At 43.4% G+C, this 19,275-nt stretch overlaps 1 protein-coding gene across 7 annotated transcripts in view; it reads left to right on the top strand.

Annotated features, from left to right (window-relative positions):
* NBEAL2 (neurobeachin like 2) overlaps window positions 1-19,275 on the top strand; it is a 134,789-nt gene that overhangs the window by 91,740 nt on the left and 23,774 nt on the right. For 5 of the 7 annotated variants that reach the window (XM_063452839.1, XM_063452840.1, XM_063452837.1 and 2 more), the window contains 20 exons: window positions 309-441; window positions 948-1,067; window positions 1,540-1,861; window positions 2,704-2,786; window positions 3,006-3,098; window positions 3,292-3,463; window positions 4,649-4,791; window positions 5,702-5,861; window positions 6,461-6,563; window positions 7,937-8,090; window positions 8,620-8,778; window positions 10,093-10,252; window positions 10,848-10,936; window positions 14,623-15,336; window positions 15,434-15,612; window positions 16,108-16,267; window positions 17,282-17,419; window positions 17,650-17,955; window positions 18,327-18,476; window positions 19,005-19,162. In XM_063452839.1, the coding sequence (XP_063308909.1) occupies window positions 309-441; window positions 948-1,067; window positions 1,540-1,861; window positions 2,704-2,786; window positions 3,006-3,098; window positions 3,292-3,463; window positions 4,649-4,791; window positions 5,702-5,861; window positions 6,461-6,563; window positions 7,937-8,090; window positions 8,620-8,778; window positions 10,093-10,252; window positions 10,848-10,936; window positions 14,623-15,336; window positions 15,434-15,612; window positions 16,108-16,267; window positions 17,282-17,419; window positions 17,650-17,955; window positions 18,327-18,476; window positions 19,005-19,162 (3,696 nt within the window). The remainder of the gene's footprint in view (window positions 1-308; window positions 442-947; window positions 1,068-1,539; window positions 1,862-2,703; window positions 2,787-3,005; window positions 3,099-3,291; window positions 3,464-4,648; window positions 4,792-5,701; window positions 5,862-6,460; window positions 6,564-7,936; window positions 8,091-8,619; window positions 8,779-10,092; window positions 10,253-10,847; window positions 10,937-14,622; window positions 15,337-15,433; window positions 15,613-16,107; window positions 16,268-17,281; window positions 17,420-17,649; window positions 17,956-18,326; window positions 18,477-19,004; window positions 19,163-19,275) is intronic. The other 2 variants (XM_063452841.1, XM_063452836.1) reach the window with 1 other exon arrangement.

Here is a 19,275-nt window from a genome sequence, read left to right as displayed (position 1 = left end):
GCAGCGCATGTCCCCCTCTGTGGCAACACGTGTCCCTTTGTAGAAGAAGTAGGATCAGACTCAAGTGCTCAGGAAGAACCAGTGTCCTCTTCTACTACATTTAAACTGACTGTCCCAGGCTGCTTTCCCAATTACAGATAGTATGTTTTTGTGCAAGGATGTATTGATGACTCAGGATATGGCAACACGTTCAGTACAATAAATAATTCACTTGACTATTTTGCTCTAATCCATAGAATTCCCTTAGTGCGTTCCTTGTTCGTATCTGAGTAAATGTTTGACAGATTGCACCTGTTCTCTGTGTTTAGTTTCTTTGCAGCTAGCGGCACGGGGTTTGAAGCTTTCTTCACAATGGATGGGATGCTCGTGGTTGCAGTTTGCACCAAGAAAGAATACATGACGGTGGCTCTGCCGGAATTACACTTTAACGATGCCATGTGGGTGAGTCTCTGCCCACCATTCTGATAAATAACCAGTCACAAACAGCACAAACTGTCCCCCTTTAACGTGGCCAGCAGGAGGCAGCACCTAAATCCTGAACTCATAGTCTCTCAATGTGTTTAATGGAGGTGTGTTGGTTCTGATACCCAGACAGCGTGCAAGTGGGTGCATTTTGTTGAGTAAAGTCCACAAGACACGGTTTAACCCTTTCTCAGTGCTGGATTGTGGGTTAATTGTTATCTGCGTAATTAAATGCATTGATTTCTACCTAGAAGTTGCGATGTACTACTGGACCTTACACGCTGACCGCAATGATGTAAAAAAAAATATCCATTTCTTGAGAGAAATAAAAATTGTGACATTTACTGTTCTATCCAGTGCGGCATCCTTTCAGGCTGCTATATGTGGTGCAAGACAGGAACCAGCAGTGTAGGTTTCAGCCAGCAAGGCCAGCGTGCGCCGGGGCGCCAATCCTACCATCTGTTTTTTCTTCTGTTTTTTTCCAGCACAGTGTGGACATTGTGCATGTGGCAGGGAGACGACCATTTGGGCAGAATATGGTGAATATTTATACCGATGGTGAACTAAGGAAAGTGGCACAGCTTCGCTTCCCGTCTCTGAATGAGGTGAGTGTGAGACAATGGACGGCTCGCTGTATGGACACTTTACTGGGGGTGCTTGTAATACACAGCCATTATCTGTCTCTCTGGCTTCATTCTTGAGATAGCATTAATTAAAATAATAGAAGCTGGATTTGTTGATAGCTCAGCCTTTAGAACTGCATTTTCATAATGTATAAAAAAAACAAAGGGGTTAATTCCAGCATGGACTGTACCTTTATACCCGTGCTGTAAATGTTTATTAACATGGCGAGCGATATAACATTGGGTTCAGTTAAAGGTCCTCTTTAATCTGTATTTTAGACCATTTACCATAGTGGTTTCCTCAGCTGCTGTTTTATTTACAAACCATTTAGTTCACTTACAAACATTTTTGTAATAAAATTGTAGCTGGAGGTTGTTTGAGGGCAATTTGTAAATTCATGCGACATAGTCTGTATCAGCCCATTCCCACTCTGCGTCTGTTACTCATTCACAGTCCTTTACTTCATGCTGCATCGGATCTGCCGGGCACCGAACAACCACCACGGTTTTCACCTCTCCATCTCATACTCCGGATCTCACCTTCGCTTCGCACACTGCGCTCAGCCGCTCTCAGTCCTTCCCTGCAACGGCCAGCCGGCCCAGCTGGGGGATGATAGCAGGGCCCGGCCCTCGGGAGGGGCTGGTGTCTACCATAGTGGCAGGGACTCAGGACACAGAGTGGGGGACTCCCACATCATTGGAAGGTCATCTTGGCACAGTGGCCATCTTTCACGACGCTCTGCAACCTGCACAAGTGAAGGCGCTTTACACTGCTGGTAATTCTCCAATAATTTCATGTTTTGGACAGGTTTGTCATCCTGTCAGACCATAACGTTCATAGTCACCCTGTTTCTAGGAATAATAATTGACACTGAAAAAGTTCCATCTTTCCAGCCGTAACTAGGCCGGATTCGGTCTAGCCGTAACTAGGCAGGATTCGGTCTAGCCGTAACTAGGCAGGATTCGGTCTAGCCGTAACTAGGCAGGATTCGGTCTAGCCGTAACTAGGCAGGATTCGGTCTAGCCGTAACTAGGCAGGATTCGGTCTAGCCGTAACTAGGCAGGATTCAGTCTAGCCGTAACTAGGCAATATTCGGTCTAGCCGTAACTAGGCCGGATTCGGTCTAGCCGTAACTAGGCCGGATTCGGTCTAGCCGTAACTAGGCCGGATTCGGTCTAGCCGTAACTAGGCCGGATTCGGTCTAGCCGTAACTAGGCCGGATTCGGTCTAGCCGTAACTAGGCCGGATTCGGTCTAGCCGTAACTAGGCCGGATTCGGTCTAGCCGTAACTAGGCCGGATTCGGTCTAGCCGTAACTAGGCCGGATTCGGTCTAGCCGTAACTAGGCCGGATTCGGTCTAGCCGTAACTAGGTCGGATTCGGTCTAGCCGTAACTAGGCCGGATTCGGTCTAGCCGTAACTAGGCCGGATTCGGTCTAGCCGTAACTAGGCCGGATTCGGTCTAGCATTGAGTGAAGGAGCCATCTCCTAGTATAGAGAAACTGCTAGTGTAATTCCTGCAATTCATAGTTCGAAGTCGGCTGAAGACATGGATTTAGTGTCTGTATTTGCATATGGGCCCAGCTGGCATTTACTAAATTTCACCTCCTTCCTTCAGGCCCGAACTTAGTGTCTCCATTCAAACTGGACGGCGAGTTGAACGACCTTAACAGCAAACTTCTCCTCTTCTACACTCCCCAGGTACGCGTGTACCCCAAAATCCATGGCACGTGTGTGCCCTTAACTATAACATGCATGTGTGCATCCCAATAAATGTTCCAGGTGTGCATTCCCAAAAAACTGGCACGCCATAGTTATGTGTGTAAACCCCAGGTCCAGGGTAAATGTGTTTGTACATATATTTTTCTTCTATTTTCTATACTTTATTCATAAATAACTTTTCATTCGCTTTGTTCACAGGCATCTCAAAATAACATCTGTCTGGACCTTTCCCCGAGTCACTCGTTTGATGGTCGACTGACTGGCCACCGTGTCATTACTTGGGACGTGAAGGTATCTGGTTTGAGGTTCTCCATGTGATGTATTCCACCTCTTGTCTCATCACTTTTCCATCCTGATGCTGCTGTCATACATCCTCTACTTTAGCATCTCTTGATCTTGCCGTCTTTTCCTTCCTTTTTGCTGCCATCCCCCACTCTCTCTCTCTCTCGAGAGCCCAACTGACACATCTCTCTCTCTGCCCCAGGACGTTGTTAACTGTGTCGGAGGGATGGGTACACTGCTCCCTCTGCTACACCAGGTGGCACAGCAGACCAAGGAAGCTCCGGGCACCCAGGAGACACATGACTTAGTTGGTCCTGAGCTGACGTCCTCGCGGAATGCGCAGGGAATGCAAATGCCTCTTGGGAAATCTTCAGGTAATTGACTCCCTGTCACAAAGGACATGGGAACATTTTCCCCGGAAAATAATGGTGCATTTTATTCTAAGATGAATTTACTGACTGAGCTGTGTACCCTATATAACACTTATCCAAAGAAGAATTATCCTAAAGATAATCATTATCATTAAAGATATACTTTAGAAATCCAATGCCCCTGGGAAACAGAACTTCACAGCAGAAATCAGGGGGAAATATCGTGCACCCCATTTATTACTAAGCTGCACCATATCACAGCCCAGATGGAAAGTCGCACTGTGTATTGATAGTTCACAAATCTCGGCATTGTTGTGGTAAGCTGTGATTTTATTTGATCCAGCATTAAACTGTAGCCAAACTACAAAACAGACAATCAGGGTGCCTGCGGGGGGGGGGGGGGGGGGTACTTTGTATTCCAGATTAACTGCTCTTGAGCAATTGGGAAAATGATCACTCTCATGGATTTATCCATTGAAATCCACTTCATACAACAGGGAACGATTGGTTTGTTTGTGGTGTGTAACGATTGGTTTGTTTGTGGTGTGTAACGATTGGTTTGTTTGTGGTGTGTAACGATTGGTTTGTTTGTGGTGTGTAACGATTGGTTTGTTTGTGGTGTGTAACGATTGGTTTGTTTGTGGTGTGTAACGATTGGTTTGTTTGTGGTGTGTAACGATTGGTTTGTTTGTGGTGTGTAACGATTGGTTTGTTTGTGGTGTGTAACGATTGGTTTGTTTGTGGTGTGTAACGATTGGTTTGTTTGTGGTGTGTAACGATTGGTTTGTTTGTGGTGTGTAACGATTGGTTTGTTTGTGGTGTGTAACGATTGGTTTGTTTGTGGTGTGTAACGATTGGTTTGTTTGTGGTGTGTAACGATTGGTTTGTTTGTGGTGTGTAACGATTGGTTTGTTTGTGGTGTGTAACGGTTGGTTTGTTTGTGGTGTGTAACGATTGGTTTGTTTGTGGTGTGTAACGGTTGGTTTGTTTGTGGTGTGTAACGATTGGTTTGTTTGTGGTGTGTAACGATTGGTTTGTTTGTGGTGTGTAACGATTGGTTTGTTTTTGGTGTGTGACGATTGGTTTGTTTTTGGTGTGTGACGGTTGGTTTGTTGTTGGTGTGTGACGATTGGTTTGTTTTTGGTGTGTGACGATTGTCCTGATCATTCCCTGTCTTTCTCTTTGAAGAGAGCAGATTGGAGCGGAATGGCGTGGCAGCTTTCCTTCTCATGGTTAAAAACTTTATTCACAATCATCCAGTCAATCAGGAGAGCCTTCTGCAGTGTTATGGCCCGGCCATCATCGGATCCCTCCTCCAAAAAGTGAGCCTGGTAAATAGCCTTCTTCTCATTGATTTTCTCTCCGTAACTTGACATTTACTCCAAGCACCATGACCACAGTGATTTGTTGTTACTCCAGCCCAGAACTCAAGGCTTTGTAATGTCAATTCTGGTCATAATTGGTGTCTGACACTGGCTCAAGACAGCCAATGGCAGCATGGCATCTCAACTGCCTCTGTCCGCCCCTCAGTCTGTTCTCCCCTCGGTCCCGGCCAGGGGGATCAACATCAGGCAAGAAGGATTAGGCTGCAAGGAAAACTTTGAACACTGGTGTATTTTATGCTTTAAATTTATTTTATTTTTTTAAAGGACACTATAGGGTCAGGAACACAAACATGTATTCCTGACACAATAGAGTTAAAACCACCATCTTGCCCCCTCTTGCCTCCCTAAATATAATTAAATCTGACTTGTATTCAAGTCTGGAGCTGCATGCTTTGTCCCTGTTTCCTTTAGACCTGCCCACTGCCTGCTGAAATAATCAGAAGTGGTGGCCTGATCCCATCACAATGCTTCCCCATAGGATTGGCTGAGACTGACAAAGAGGCAGATCAGGGGCAGAGTTGGCACAATTCAAACACAGCCCTGGCCAATCAGCATCTCCTCATATAGATTAATTGAATCAATGAATCTCTATGAGGAAAGTTCAGTGTCTGCATGCAGAGGGAGGCGACACTGAATGTTGTGATGCATTTTAGGCAGTGAGCGTGTAGTCCTGTGTTTCCCTATGCGGTGGGAATGTGGACTAATGGCTCGTTGTGATGCTGGAGGTGTTTTCCCTGGTAAGAGGATCCCCTTGGCTGAGATCCATGTGCCTGTGATACTGGTTCTGATTCTGAGAGCCAACAGAGAGGAAGACTAAATTCTGCCAATGCTATAACTGGGTCTGTTTCTCCCCAAGGTGTCTCCGCTCACTCTGGATATGAACGTGCTGATGGCCTCTCAGATGTTAATGGACCAAATATCTTCAGAAGGTCACAGCCTCCTTCTCCATCACTTCTACCAGCACCTGCTCTTTGACTTCCGTATCTGGAGCAGCAGTGACTTCGCAGTCAGAATTGGTATGTGCCGTCGTGGAAGCCATATATATACTTACCATGGTACTTTCTAACTGCAACGCTCAACATTTCAAGTCCTACAACACTAGCCAAGCGAAAGCCCGCCACTGCAAGCCTACACGGTCCATTTCACACTCGTAGATGAGTGGAAATGCTGAGCCCAGGTCTAACAATATGGGCAGCGCACCCCACGAACTCTATACGCAACGATTTAACATATTACAAGGTTTGTAATAACCTGCTCTTCATAACCATCTCTAGCTCACCAACTAGCCCAACCCCAGACATATCTGTACTGCAGTGGTGGTAATTCTAGCCTGAACGTACCATAAACAATACTGTTTTCTAAAAATCCAGACATTACAATAAAAGTTATCGCAAGAGACCTACAAAACACCTGCTGAGTCTTTCCTTCAATAAATATTTAACCATCTATGTGCCAGAGAGGAAATGAGATACTTCTCATACTGTGTGTTACAGAGCAATGGTTACTGTGTTTGGTTAACGTCGTCTTGTATGGAGTCAGTGATATTGTTTGTCTCTGCTCGCATTGTTATGGCTTTCTGGCAAACAGTTGGTTAATCTACAATTCCACCTCACAGGTCATATTCAGTACTTATTATCCATCATGAAAGATTACAAGCAGAGGATTCGGAAGAAATATGGCGTGCAGTACATCTTGGACTCCATCAGGAGGCATTGTGGGTAAGAATTCTGTGCAAGTAAGTGAGCATGTGTCTTCCTGAAGATACAATGCACCGTGAACAGCTGTAGGAACAAGCGGCTCTGTATAACGTGTGTACGTTAGGATTCTATGGTCTCACTGCTTTCGTTATACCTCAGTCTACCAACAGTACCACAGAAGGATCTCCTAGCATTCAGTGCTTGAAATCACTAGGATTGACATTAAAGAAATAAATCTCCCTGGGTTAGTTTCTAAAGTCCGCATTGTTCAGATGGGCCGCTTAGTCACTGCTAGACTAATTTCAGTCTGAGCTGCTTACTGGATTTTAATTCTGTACAATTCAGACTTTAGTGAATAGACAACTCCACACTGACTAACCACAGAATTAAAACCACAGGCCAAATATTGTGTAGGTCCCCCTTGTGCTGCAAAAACAGCTCTTATGCATCGAGGCATGGATTCCACAAGACCTCTGAACGTGTCCTGCTATCTGTCCAATCACAGACTTCCCAATGCAGCTCAATGAGAAGTCTTTGCAAGGCAGGTGCCCTGGGCAATTATTGCCTCTTGGGTTTAGTTACACTTATCTAAACAAATCAGGAAGTTACTGAACCGGTTGTTTGATTGACAGCCAGAGGGGTGTAACTAGGTTAGTATATGAAAGTGCCAATTTGTATTAAAATCTGCACTTTGTGTGCAGAGATCCCACCCTTGGCATTGCAGACTTACCTTGCACAATAATCCTTACACCATGAGTAATTGTCCCGGGCAGAGATCTCAGCGCTGGCATTGCTTAGCCAGAATAAAGTGCAGTTTTATTCATGACATGGGTGTCCCCATTAATCCGAACAGATCTCGCATTGCCTGGACCTAGCTGTGCGGTTCTCCTGTAATATAGCTATACTCCTGCCAGCAGTGAGAGTGCTACCGACTTACCCTAGGCAGACATACCATACACTAAAACACTGACTACGATCCCCTGGCGAGACTACCACGAACAAATACCTGTCTCATAGACTCCCCTTAAATGGAATCTTGTATTTGGTATTTTCCGTCCCACTTTGGTACCATTTTATCTCCTTCAGGGTCTGTAATAGGATGAAACTGTTGTTAAACAATCCTGTTGGTGCTAAATTTGATTAGTTGGAAATTAAAAACTAAATGAGATAAATTTTGCCAAAAATAGTTAATTTGGAAACCTGTAGTCTTAGCTTGGTTGTTTTAGCTTGAATTTTTTTTAGTTTTGCTTTCTGTTGACTGTTTAGTAAAATCCCATGTTTAGCTCCTTGCGCACGTTACGTGAGCATTAGGTTAATCTCTAACGTGAAAATTCAACACGGACATTTGTAAGTAGTATATTCTCTGCTTATGAGCTGACAATCTACTTCCCCAGGGCACTAAAAGAAGAGCAGATCACTGCAGACAACATGAAAACCATCCAGATGATGCTGTTTAATATCATTAAGGATTTCCTTTCCAAAAACCTGTGTGCCGAGGACCTGCACAGCGTGCTGAGCTACGTGGGATCTGTGAATGACGAGGAACAGGTACTGAGCTGCGAAGTCACAGAATGTTTTCCATGTCTTTCTAATGACGATAGATTGTTCAGCATGTTGCTGTCTACGCTTGTATTTCTTTAATTCAATATATTTCATAAAAACTAACCCAAATACTGCCACCCCAAACACCACTTTTTCCCATATTCCCATATTCTAAGGTTGTTTTTTCCCTCCATGTATTTAGTGTTTTCTAAAGGCATTTAGGGAGTACCTCTTCACATTCAGTTCAGATGATCAGCAGTTTTTAATTATTATTCTACATTTAGCAATCTGTTCCCGAAGCCATCTAGAATTCTACAACATGTAAATAACTACCCCCTGGTTATGTAACCAGTAGGAGCCATTTCTCAGGATCTGTTACAGGTCGGTCAGGTGAATGCTGGGAGGAAGGCGTAATAACTGGGTGTTTAAATACATAGAAACACATGACTTGCTGCATCTCGGGGCCTTTATTCAAGCACCAGTGCAGGTTTTCCTCTAGCCGCTAACTGTAACTCCTGATCTCTTGCTATTCCAGGTATGTGGTATACTTGAGGTGCTCCACGGCCTATTGAAGAGCCACCCCAACCACGAGCTGCTCTACCCCACACTCATGGAGCAGGGGAACGTGGAAATCTTCTTCTCACTGCTGGTTCAGAAGAAATACTCCGATCAAATTAGAGAGAAAGTGTTCAAAGTAGGTATATTTCTGATCAGGCCCAGTGATTGGCAGCCCTTCTTGTCTTTAAAGATACACTATAGGGTCATGAACACAAACCTGTATTGCTGACCCTATAGTGTTAAAAACACCATCTGACCCCCTTGCCCCTTATTATAGTGATATACCAGTCTGCTGCTAGCTCTGCCCCTGAACTGCCTGCTAGGCTGACATCATTAGAAGTGTTGTTCAAATCTAATCACAGGAAAGCATTGAATTATCTGAAATTGTTAAAGAGGCAGATCAGGGGAAGAGCCAGCACAAGCCCAAACACAGCCCTGGCCAATTAGCATCTCCTCATAGAGATGAATTGAATCAATGCATCTCTTTGAAGAAAGTTCAGTGTCTCCATGCAGAGAGTGGAGACACTGAATGGCAGTTGAAGCACCCGTAGTAGGCATCTGAGGAGTGGCCAGTGAAGTTCACTAGGCTGTAATGTAAACACTGCATTTTATCTGAAAAGACTGTGTTTACAGCAAAAAGCCTGAAGGGACTGATTCTACTCACCAGAACAAATTCAATAAGCTGTAGTGTCCCTTTAACCCTTGTTTAGTGATTGTGTAATGTAGTGTGTTAGGGTAGTGTAGGAGTTAATGTGTAGTGTGTTAGGGTAGTGTAGGAGTTAATGTGTAGTGTGTTAGGGTAGTGTAGGAGTTAATGTGTAGTGTGTTAGGGTAGTGTAGGAGTTAATGTGTAGTGTGTTAGGGTAGTGTAGGAGTTAATGTGTAGTGTGTTAGGGTAGTGTAGGAGTTAATGTGTAGTGTGTTAGGGTAGTGTAGGAGTTAATCTGTAGGTATTCAGATGAGGGCTTTGCTTTAAGGGCAGAACCAGGCAGAATTGTGTACTTTTATATAAAGTGATTTAAATTATTTATTCTATCTCTCTCTATCCTTGAAGGTGACAGTCGCCTCTCTCAGCCAATTATCTTGTGCGTGTAGTTCCCCCCCTTTAGTATTGGTGCACTGCTTCCAGCCTGTAGTACTGGGTTTGGGGATTGGAGAGCTGCCTGGTCGGGTCACAGACCTGTTGGAACGGGCTGCACATTCTCACAGATTGCACTAGACGGCATATGTTAGGGCAGGGAAGTGGACTTGGGCTTGGTGTACTGTAACGGATGTAACGCTGGCTATCTATCATTACTCTCATACAATGTAGCACACACATCCCTGATTATCTTTTGCTAGTCCATCCGTCTGTATCACAAATTGTATTATGTTTACCTAGTTCTACTTTGGATATGTTGAGTGTAAACACATTGAATTCTCCATTGATCTGGCTGTTTGATCTTTTTAGATCCTGTATAAGTTAGTGAAGTATGAGAAGGTCAGTGATCGGTTCAAACATCGGCTGAAGCTGAAGGACATTGGTTACCAGGGACTGATCACGTTCCTGAATGAGGTGCCGGTCACCATGTTGCTGATTCGCTGTTTGTCTGAGCAAGTCCTTGGATCAGGTACATTGTCTGTAACTCTGTATGGCTTGCCATGACTCTTAATAAATGTGTAGATTGAACTGTAAATCCGTCAGATTATGGAGATTCAGTGTCACTCTTACTGGAGATATTTCATTAACAGACAGCTCTGTTTAACATTGTTTGCCGTTCTTTGAAAAGGGCGCGCATGCTCTTAAATGTTCATATCTGGATAGTGGGAGGAATCCAAATACATTTTTTGAATGCTTTTAGGGAGAGCAGGAATACGTGTGGACATTTTGTGTATACTATACACATATCCCTGGGTAAGAACGAATTCAGAGAAGAATACCCCTTACCACTAGGTGAATAGGTGGTGCTTTGCAGCAATAGTTTGAACATTTAAGCTATTAATGATGTGCTATATGAGTAAACATTTCGTTTTCAGTAATATTACTCTGATTATGGCTTGTCCGTAAAATAACTGTAACTTGGGTAGAGAATGGAGATGATTGTATAATATTATATTAGTGTAACTATTATTCAGGCTGGCACAGCAACACTGTCTATGTATGGCCTTGGGGGGTGGGGGGGTGATTTTGTTTGGTTTTACATTTTATCTTTTTCTTCTTATCAGATCTGTCCCCCAATTACAAAGACCTTCTTGCTGTTGTCCATCTGTCACACAGGGCGGATCTACCAGTGAAGCTGGATGTCTGCAGAAAGGTAATAATAAGAAATGCAATGTACAGACAGTCTACTTTATACTGTCATTTTCTGGTAAGATAGATTAAAGGGCCTGCCTTCAGTGTTTCATCGGATACTTTGATATAAACAAGTATATTCACAGACAGGAGACCATCATAACTAGACCAAGGTTCCATGTTCACAGACTGGAAACCATCATAACTAGACCAAGGTTCCAGGTATATTCACAGACAGGAGACCATCATAACTAGACCAAGGTTCCATGTTCACAGACTGGAAACCATCATAACTAGACCAAGGTTCCAGGTATATTCACAGACAGGAGACCATCATAACTACACCAAGGTTCCAGGTATATTCACAGACAGGAGACCATCATAACTACACCAAGGTTCCAGTATATTCACAGACCGGAGACCATCATAACTAGACCAAGGTTCCAGTATAGTCACAGACAGGAGGCCGTCATAACTAGACAAAGGTTCCAGGTATATTCACAGACAGGAGACCATCATAACTACACCAAGGTTCCAGTATATTCACAGACCGGAGACCATCATAACTAGACCAAGGTTCCAGTATAGTCACAGACAGGAGGCCATCATAACTAGACAAAGGTTCCAGGTACATTCACATACAGGAGACCATCATAACTAGATGAACGTTCCAGGTACATTCACATACAGGAGACCATCATAACTAGATGAACGTTCCAGGTACATTCACAGACAGGAAACCATCATAACTAGACCAAGGTTCCAGTATATTCACAGACAGGAGACCATCATAACTAGACCAAGGTTCCAGTATATTCACAGACAGGAGACCATCATAACTAGACCAAGGTTCCAGGGATATTCACAGACAGGAGACCATCATAACTAGATGAACGTTCCAGGTTTATTCACAGACCGGAGACCATCATAACTAGACCAAGGTTCCAGTATAGTCACAGACAGGAGGCCATCATAACTAGACTAAGGTTCCAGGTATATTCAAATACAGGAGACCATAATAACTAGACCAAGGTACCAGGTACATTCACATACAGGAGACCTTCATAACTAGATGAACGTTCCAGGTACATTCAAATACAGGAAACCATCATAACTAGATGAACGTTCCAGGTACATTCACATACAGGAGACCATCATAACTAGATGAACGTTCCAGGTACATTCACATACAGGAAACCATCATGACTAGACCAAGGTTCCAGTATAGTCACAGACAGGAGACCATCATAACTAGACCAAGGTTCCAGTATATTCACAGACAGGAGACCATCATAACTAGACCAAGGTTCCAGTATATTCACAGACAGGAGACCATCATAACTAGACAAAGGTTCCAGTATAGTCACAGACATAACTAGACCAAGGTTCCAGGTATATTCACAGACAGGAGACCATCATAACTAGACCAAGGTTCCCAGTATATTCATAGACAGGAGACCATCATAACTAGATGAAGGTTCCAGGTATATTTACATACAGGAGAACAGCACAACTAGACCAAGGTTCCAGGTTTATGTGTAGTGCTGCAGATTTTCCAACGCTTCATAGAGTGATGGGAATTCAGAATTTCTGAAAACTTTAACTGTTGTCCTTACAACATCTTTGCTATCTTTTTTTGGGAGGGATTTGGTTCTTTCATGGAAAGAAAAATTGAGTCAAAGAGGGAGCAGGGCATGGAGAGAGGCATCTAGAGTATGGAGAGAGTGATCTAGTCCATGAGAGCAAGGTGAGGAGAGTGTGAACTAGCCTTTGAGGTAGCATGGTACGGATTGAGTCATCTAGTTCATGAGGGAGCATGGCATGGAGGGGAATGATCTAGTCCATGGAGCATGGTATGGAGAATGTAATCGTTTCCATAAGAGAGCATGGTGAGGAGAGATGAACTAGTCCATGAGGTAGCATGGTGTGAAGATTGTGATCTAGTCTATGAAGGAGCATGGTATGGAGAGAGTCATCTAGTCCATGAGGTAGCATGGTATGGAGAGTCATTTAGTCCATGAGGTAGCATGGTATGGAGAGAGTGATCTGGTCCATGAAGGAGCATGGCATGGAGAGCGTAAACTAGTCCACGAAAGAGCATGTCATAGAGAGTGTGGTCTAGTCACTGAGAGAGCATGCATGGTATTGAGAGAGTGATCTAGTCAATGAGGGAGCATGGGATGGAGAGAGTTATCTAGTCAATGAGGGAGCATGATATGGAGAGAGTGATCTAATCCATGAGGGAGCATGGCGTGGAGGGAGTGATCTAGTCCATGGAGCATGGTCTGGAGAAAGTAATCTAGTCCATGAGAAAGCATTGTGAGGAGAAATTAACTAGTCCATGAGAGAGTATGGTATGGAGAGCATGATCTTGTTCATTAGGAAGCATGTCATTGAGAGAGTAATCTAGTCCATGAGGGAGCATGGTGTGAAGATCGTGATCTAGTCTATGAGGGAGTAGGGTATGGAGAGAGTGATCTAGTCCATGAGGGAGCATGGTATGGCTGGTCCGTGATGGAGCATGGTGCAGAGTGTGTGATCTAGTCCATGAGGGAGCTTTGTATGGAGAATGTGATCTAGTCCATGCAGGAGCATGGTGCAGGGAGAGTGACCTGGTCCATGAGGGTGCCTGGGGCTGGTTATCCATGGTGAGGAGGGGGAGATCTAGCCTGTGAGGGGTCATGATGCTGAGGGGCCCCTCTAATTCATACCGAAGCAATGTGGAGATAGATCTATCTGGCCCACAAGGTGACATTTTGGGAAGAACGTGATCTGGTCAATAAAGATAGAAAGACATCACTGTTGCAGGTAGACTGCATGCTATTGGTGTAGGTATGTGGATGGGTGCTAACTGACCTTTTTTATTTATTTTATTTTTTTATTCTTTTTCTCATAACACATTTGTTGTCATCAAATAGGAGGGTATAACACAGTCAAGATTATTACCACAATAACTGCTTATCTTCGAGTGCATTTGATTTTAGGGAAGGGGAAGCGAAGGGAAGAGCTGCAGTGCTTGGTGCTTAAGTATGCATGTGAAATGAGGGTTTTAGATTTTTTAAAGTAGAAAACCTGCCTACGGGTTGTGTGAGTGGAAGTACCACCGGATTTCGTGTCTAAAGTGTAATACAGGAGGTAATTGTTTCCGTGGTGGGTGCGGGGGTGGGGAGTATATTTATATTATAACCATCAATTGATTGGTTGGTAACCTGTACAGAGGTGTGGAAATGCTGTGGAGGTACTGGTGGTGGGGTTGGGCTCGGTGATTAGCCCTACCTCGAGTAGAGGTATTACCCTGTCTCGTATTTCTCCGACCTTTTTTAACTGTGCCATCTTTATACCATTCATCCTTAGCATTGAGAAAGGGCTGCTGCTCGAAACATTTGCTGCTTTAACTTTGTCCTCAAATAACTTGTGGTAGCACCTGAGTGTGCATACCTATACTGGATGCGCAGGACTCCTGTATTAATTGATTAATTACCAGCTTGATGACCAGTCACACATACAATATTAATTTATTGAAACTCCATTATCTGTCTCATGGGTGCATGTTCAAGCCATTTAAGACAGTGTATTTCTGTGCATATTTCATTTGTGGTATTCAAGGTATGTCTCATTAATACCTGGTATTTCTGATAAAGAATTGGATCCACATTTGAGATGGCGATCCTAAAATAGTGTTAATCTTTCTTCATCTTCCTTCTTTAGCTTTTTCACTTGATCTACTCACAACAAGACATTGTAAGACACCTGGCAAAGCAAACTGGCTGGCAGGACATATTAACTAAACTCTATATTAAAGAGTCCTATGAGTCTAGGCCGAGGAGTCTAAGCAGTCCTGTTTATAGCAGTAACATAATGCGACTAAAGAGCATGGGAAGCAGTAAAGAAGAGGACTCTGGACCTTACAGGGAAGCTTTATATGGACACCGCGGAACATTGGAAAATCCTGATGTAGACCCTGTATTTCCCACAAGCTTTGAGGCTTCTGACCAAGACTTCTCTGAAGGCTTCTCTGACCACTCAATGTCTCCAACTGCCAAAGAGAAGTCATTATTAGCCTATAATTTTAAGTCCTTTGACTCCTCAGATCAAGCTAGCCACTCTTCCTCAAATATTATTGATATTCCTGGTTCTGAGGAGGCGAGCTGTGGTGATGGGGTATATCAACCACTGTCTCCCTTCTCTGTGTCCCCATTTGACCTTCGCTTGGATCTAGGTAGTTCCAGCTCTGCAGCTACGATGGAAAGTGGTAATCAGACTCCAATCAGCCAGCCAGGTACACCTTCACCTCTGGAGACCTTCAAACCCTTTCCAGGCATGAGAGTCCGGAAGAGTTCCAGTCTGTCCAATGTTTTGGATGAAAATAGCTACCAAGAAACCTTGCCTAGCGACACTATATCCAACACCAGCAACCCTCTGGTAAGACTGAGCTGTATGCATGTCAATACCATAACCCATTCCAGTGCCCACAGTGTCCTCCATCTAATGGCTGTGCTTTCTTTTCATCTCATGCCAGCAAACACCGGAGGAGGAGCTGTGTAATCTGCTCACTAACATCATCTTTTCAGTGACCTGGAGAGGGGTTGAAGGACAGGATGATGGGGCATGGAAGGAACGAGGTCAGGTTTTCTCTGTGTTGACCAAGCTTGGCTCAGCTTGTGAACTTGTGAGACCTCCCGATGAAATCAAAAGGAGGTAAGGATGTAAGGTGCTCTGTGACCTAATTTCATTGCACATTAGCCATTAAGACTAGATCACCGTGTTTATGCAGGGAAAAGTGAATCCTCGTGCTGTGGGGCTGTGCATGAAGAGTGCTATCTGCAACAGGAAGCAGACTGAAACTTAGTCAATAATGGCAAGGATCGAAAAGGAAGAGCGAGGATTAGGTTTTCACTCTTACAACATGTGAATATTACATGTTAGACAACACTTTTTATGCACAATTCCACACCATCACTCATGTGGAACACACAATCATGGCGGTCTGAAAGCCCCAGTAACATTATTAACCCTTTAGTAGCACATTACAATTGCAGATTATTTATTTTACTATGGTGACTTTTTATCAGTATGTTTGTATTTAAAGTAATATTTCTGGTTCTTTTGTGAATTTCTATAAAATTATTTTAAAGTTTTTCCCATTTCTGCTCTAAATTTGTTTATTTTATTTATGTTTTGGTGTTTTTTTAGCCTCCTGGAGATGATGTTGGAATCTGCGTTTACAGATATTAAGGAATCCACATCCTCCGGTCTGCCCAGCCTCACTCAGCACGTTCTGAAACTACTCCGGCTCCTGCAAGATTTCCTGTTCTCTGAAGGAGACCGGAACGAGGTCTTATGGAGCGAGAAGGTGAGAGGGTGATCTGATTGGTGAAATGCTCAGAGGGTGTGTTTTTACCGAGGTTTGACATTGTGTCCATCCCACAGACCTGGTTGGCATTAGAAATCTTCTAATTTTATTTTTTACCACTTTGGAAGGTGATCTGCCCCAGGGAGAGGGGAGGTGGGAACAAACACGATTTACCATCTAAGGCACTAAGTGAAGCCCTGCAGAGTTAAAACAGCTGTTAAAAACAACATAACCACTTAATATAAAATGGGAAACACAAGATTTAACAAACATTAAGTAAGCAAAAGTATTCTTAAATATTTAGTAGACTTATCACTTACAAGAATCAATACAATAATTGGTTGATAACTTTTTTCATAAAGTCTATTTCAGCGTCCCTTAAAGGAACACTATAGTCCCCTAAATTACTTTAGCTAAATAAAGCAGTTTTAGTGTATAGATCATTCCCCTGCAATTTCACTGCTCAATTCACTGTCATTTAGGAGTTAAATCACTTTGTTTCTGTTTATGCAGCCCTAGCCACACCTCCCCTGGCTATGATTGACAGAGCCTGCATGAAAAAAAAAAACTGGTTTCACTTTCAAACAGATGTAATTTACCTTAAATAATTGTATCTCAATCTCTAAATTGAACTTTAATCACATACAGGAGGCTATTGCAGGGTCTAGCAAGCTATTAACATAGCAGGGGATAAGAAAATCTTAATTAAACAGAACTTGCAATAAAGAAAGCCTAAATAGGGCTCTATTTACAGGAAGTGTTTATGGAAGGCTGTGCAAGTCACATGCAGGGGGGAGGTGTGACTAGGGTTCATAAACAAAGGGATTTAACTCCTAAATGGCAGAGGATTGAGCAGTGAGGCTGCAGGGGCATGTTCTATACACCAAAACTGCTTAATTAAGCTAAAGTTGTTCAGGTGACTATAGTGTCCCTTTAACTACTTAAAGCAACCTCTGTGTTTTCTGCCATTTGTACTATTTACCGTCCAATAACATTAGATATTGTCTCTTGCAGATTTTTGAAGGTGTCAGTAACTTATTGGACAAGCTGAACGTATGGTATAATTTGGTCAATGGTACATCCGACCTGAAGGAAATGGCACAAATAGGCTTACGGATCATCATGGGATTTATCAAGCTAGAGGACAGACATGTGAGTAAAAAAATTAAAAGCATCCTTATGGATTTCTGAAGAATCCAATCCTTGACATCCCATAAATCTGCCCAATCACCCTCAATCACCTTGCCCTGACCGTGAATCCAGTCCTTTGGGTATTAATGACCAGGAAACCTGCATAGGGTCACATGTTGGGAAAGGTCCATGGAACATAGTTTGCATTTCATGAGGATGGATTTATGTTTTGTCTGTTTGTCCCTCTCCAGATGCATTCTTCAGCTTACGTGAAGCTCCACAGCCTCCTGCAGACAGTTACTACCCTGAAGAAGGAGGAGGCATGCTTCCTGCTTGGCAAGCTGGAGGCTCCTCTGATGAGCTCTCTCTTTGCCAAGACGGAGACATTCTCCTGGCTCGTACCCATTATGCGCACTTTGATGGACCACTGCTTCGAATCTCTGGAGTTACAGCGGCACTTGCCTTCTCTCCCACCCACCAACGGCAGTCCCACCTTCTATGAGGACTTCCAGAAGTTTTGCAATACCCATGAGTGGAGATCGTTCATAGATAATCAGGTTAGGGACTGAGGGCTTGCTGTAAGGAAGAAACTTTATGTTGTATTGTATTTTCTTTTGGTACATTTTAATATTTGACACCAACTCTATCATTGCTGAGACCTTCATTCGTCAAATGCCACTCCTAAAGGCCTGAATTATTTGTACTGCAATGCAGTAATGCAGTAATACAAAGCCAGTCCTGCTAAAGGCAGTTTAAAAATGAATAACTTTTGTAATTTACATATATATATATATATACCGTATATATCTCCTGGGAAGACTCTGTACGTTGTGACTGTCCTGTGAGTTTGTAATAAATAAAGCACTTTGTGCTGATTGCGTAGAACCTGCAGTACTACCTCCCCTCATACTCTCCGATTTGCCTCTAGGTTGTGCCCACTATGGAGTTATTTGAAAAGGAAATATTTGGTAAGAGTCACAATCAGATGTCATCGTTCTGGAATTCCTGCTACGATGCCTTAATGAGCAGCTCGCTGCGGAGAGAGACGGAGAAAGGCGAGAGCCGCATCAAGTTTCAGGTAGGTTTGAAATGATTGGGGCACGCCCTCTGCGCTGAATGACTCCTCTGATAATAGTTTTTTTTTTGGGGGGGGGGGAAATCTTTCTGATTTCTGGAAACGGCTAAGAATGTGAAATATTAATAAATTTCCTTCCATAGAGATGCTTACATATACAAGTTATTTCAACATAAAGCCGTCACAACGTTGCCTCTCCTTTCATTAAGATTATTAAAGAAAAAACGGTCATCCCATGAAGGTTCCTTTGGGACTGGAACATAGACTTTGTGACGGGTTTATGTTGCAATAAAGAGCGGCGAAGTGCTAGCAACTTGTTTAGTAAATTTACACTGAGCACCAAGCAATAAAAGATAGTTTAGTTTTTTTTGGTTTGCCATCGAGTGTAAAGCCTAGAGCCAGGAATGTTTAAGTTCCGCATTTCGCTCTGTGTATAGATTTCCCAGCATTCTCCTGGCTCCGCATGTTAATTGTCCCACTTTAATATAATTATAAACAATAAGGTCAGGGTTTGTAATCCATCTCTTGCAGGAACTGGTTGTGGAGCCTGTGCTGAAGAGGATTCGGAATGAGAATCTGCGGTACAACAGTGTTTTAAAGCAGATCAGTAGCCATCATAATGCAGTCCTCAGGCAGTGGAGGTCTCTGCAGTGGCTGCTGTCCTGTCCGCGTGGAGCCTGGGCAGACCGGTAAGTACATGGGGAGGGAGTATGCTTTATATTAACCCCATCACACCGTGCTATAGTCTGTCTTGGTCAGTGATGTACATTGAGTATACTCACTATTGTGTCCTTACCACCAG

This window comes from Pelobates fuscus, chromosome 4 (assembly GCF_036172605.1).
Source record: "Pelobates fuscus isolate aPelFus1 chromosome 4, aPelFus1.pri, whole genome shotgun sequence".
NCBI lineage: Eukaryota > Metazoa > Chordata > Amphibia > Anura > Pelobatidae > Pelobates > Pelobates fuscus.
This window is presented reverse-complemented; position numbering and strand designations above follow the sequence as displayed.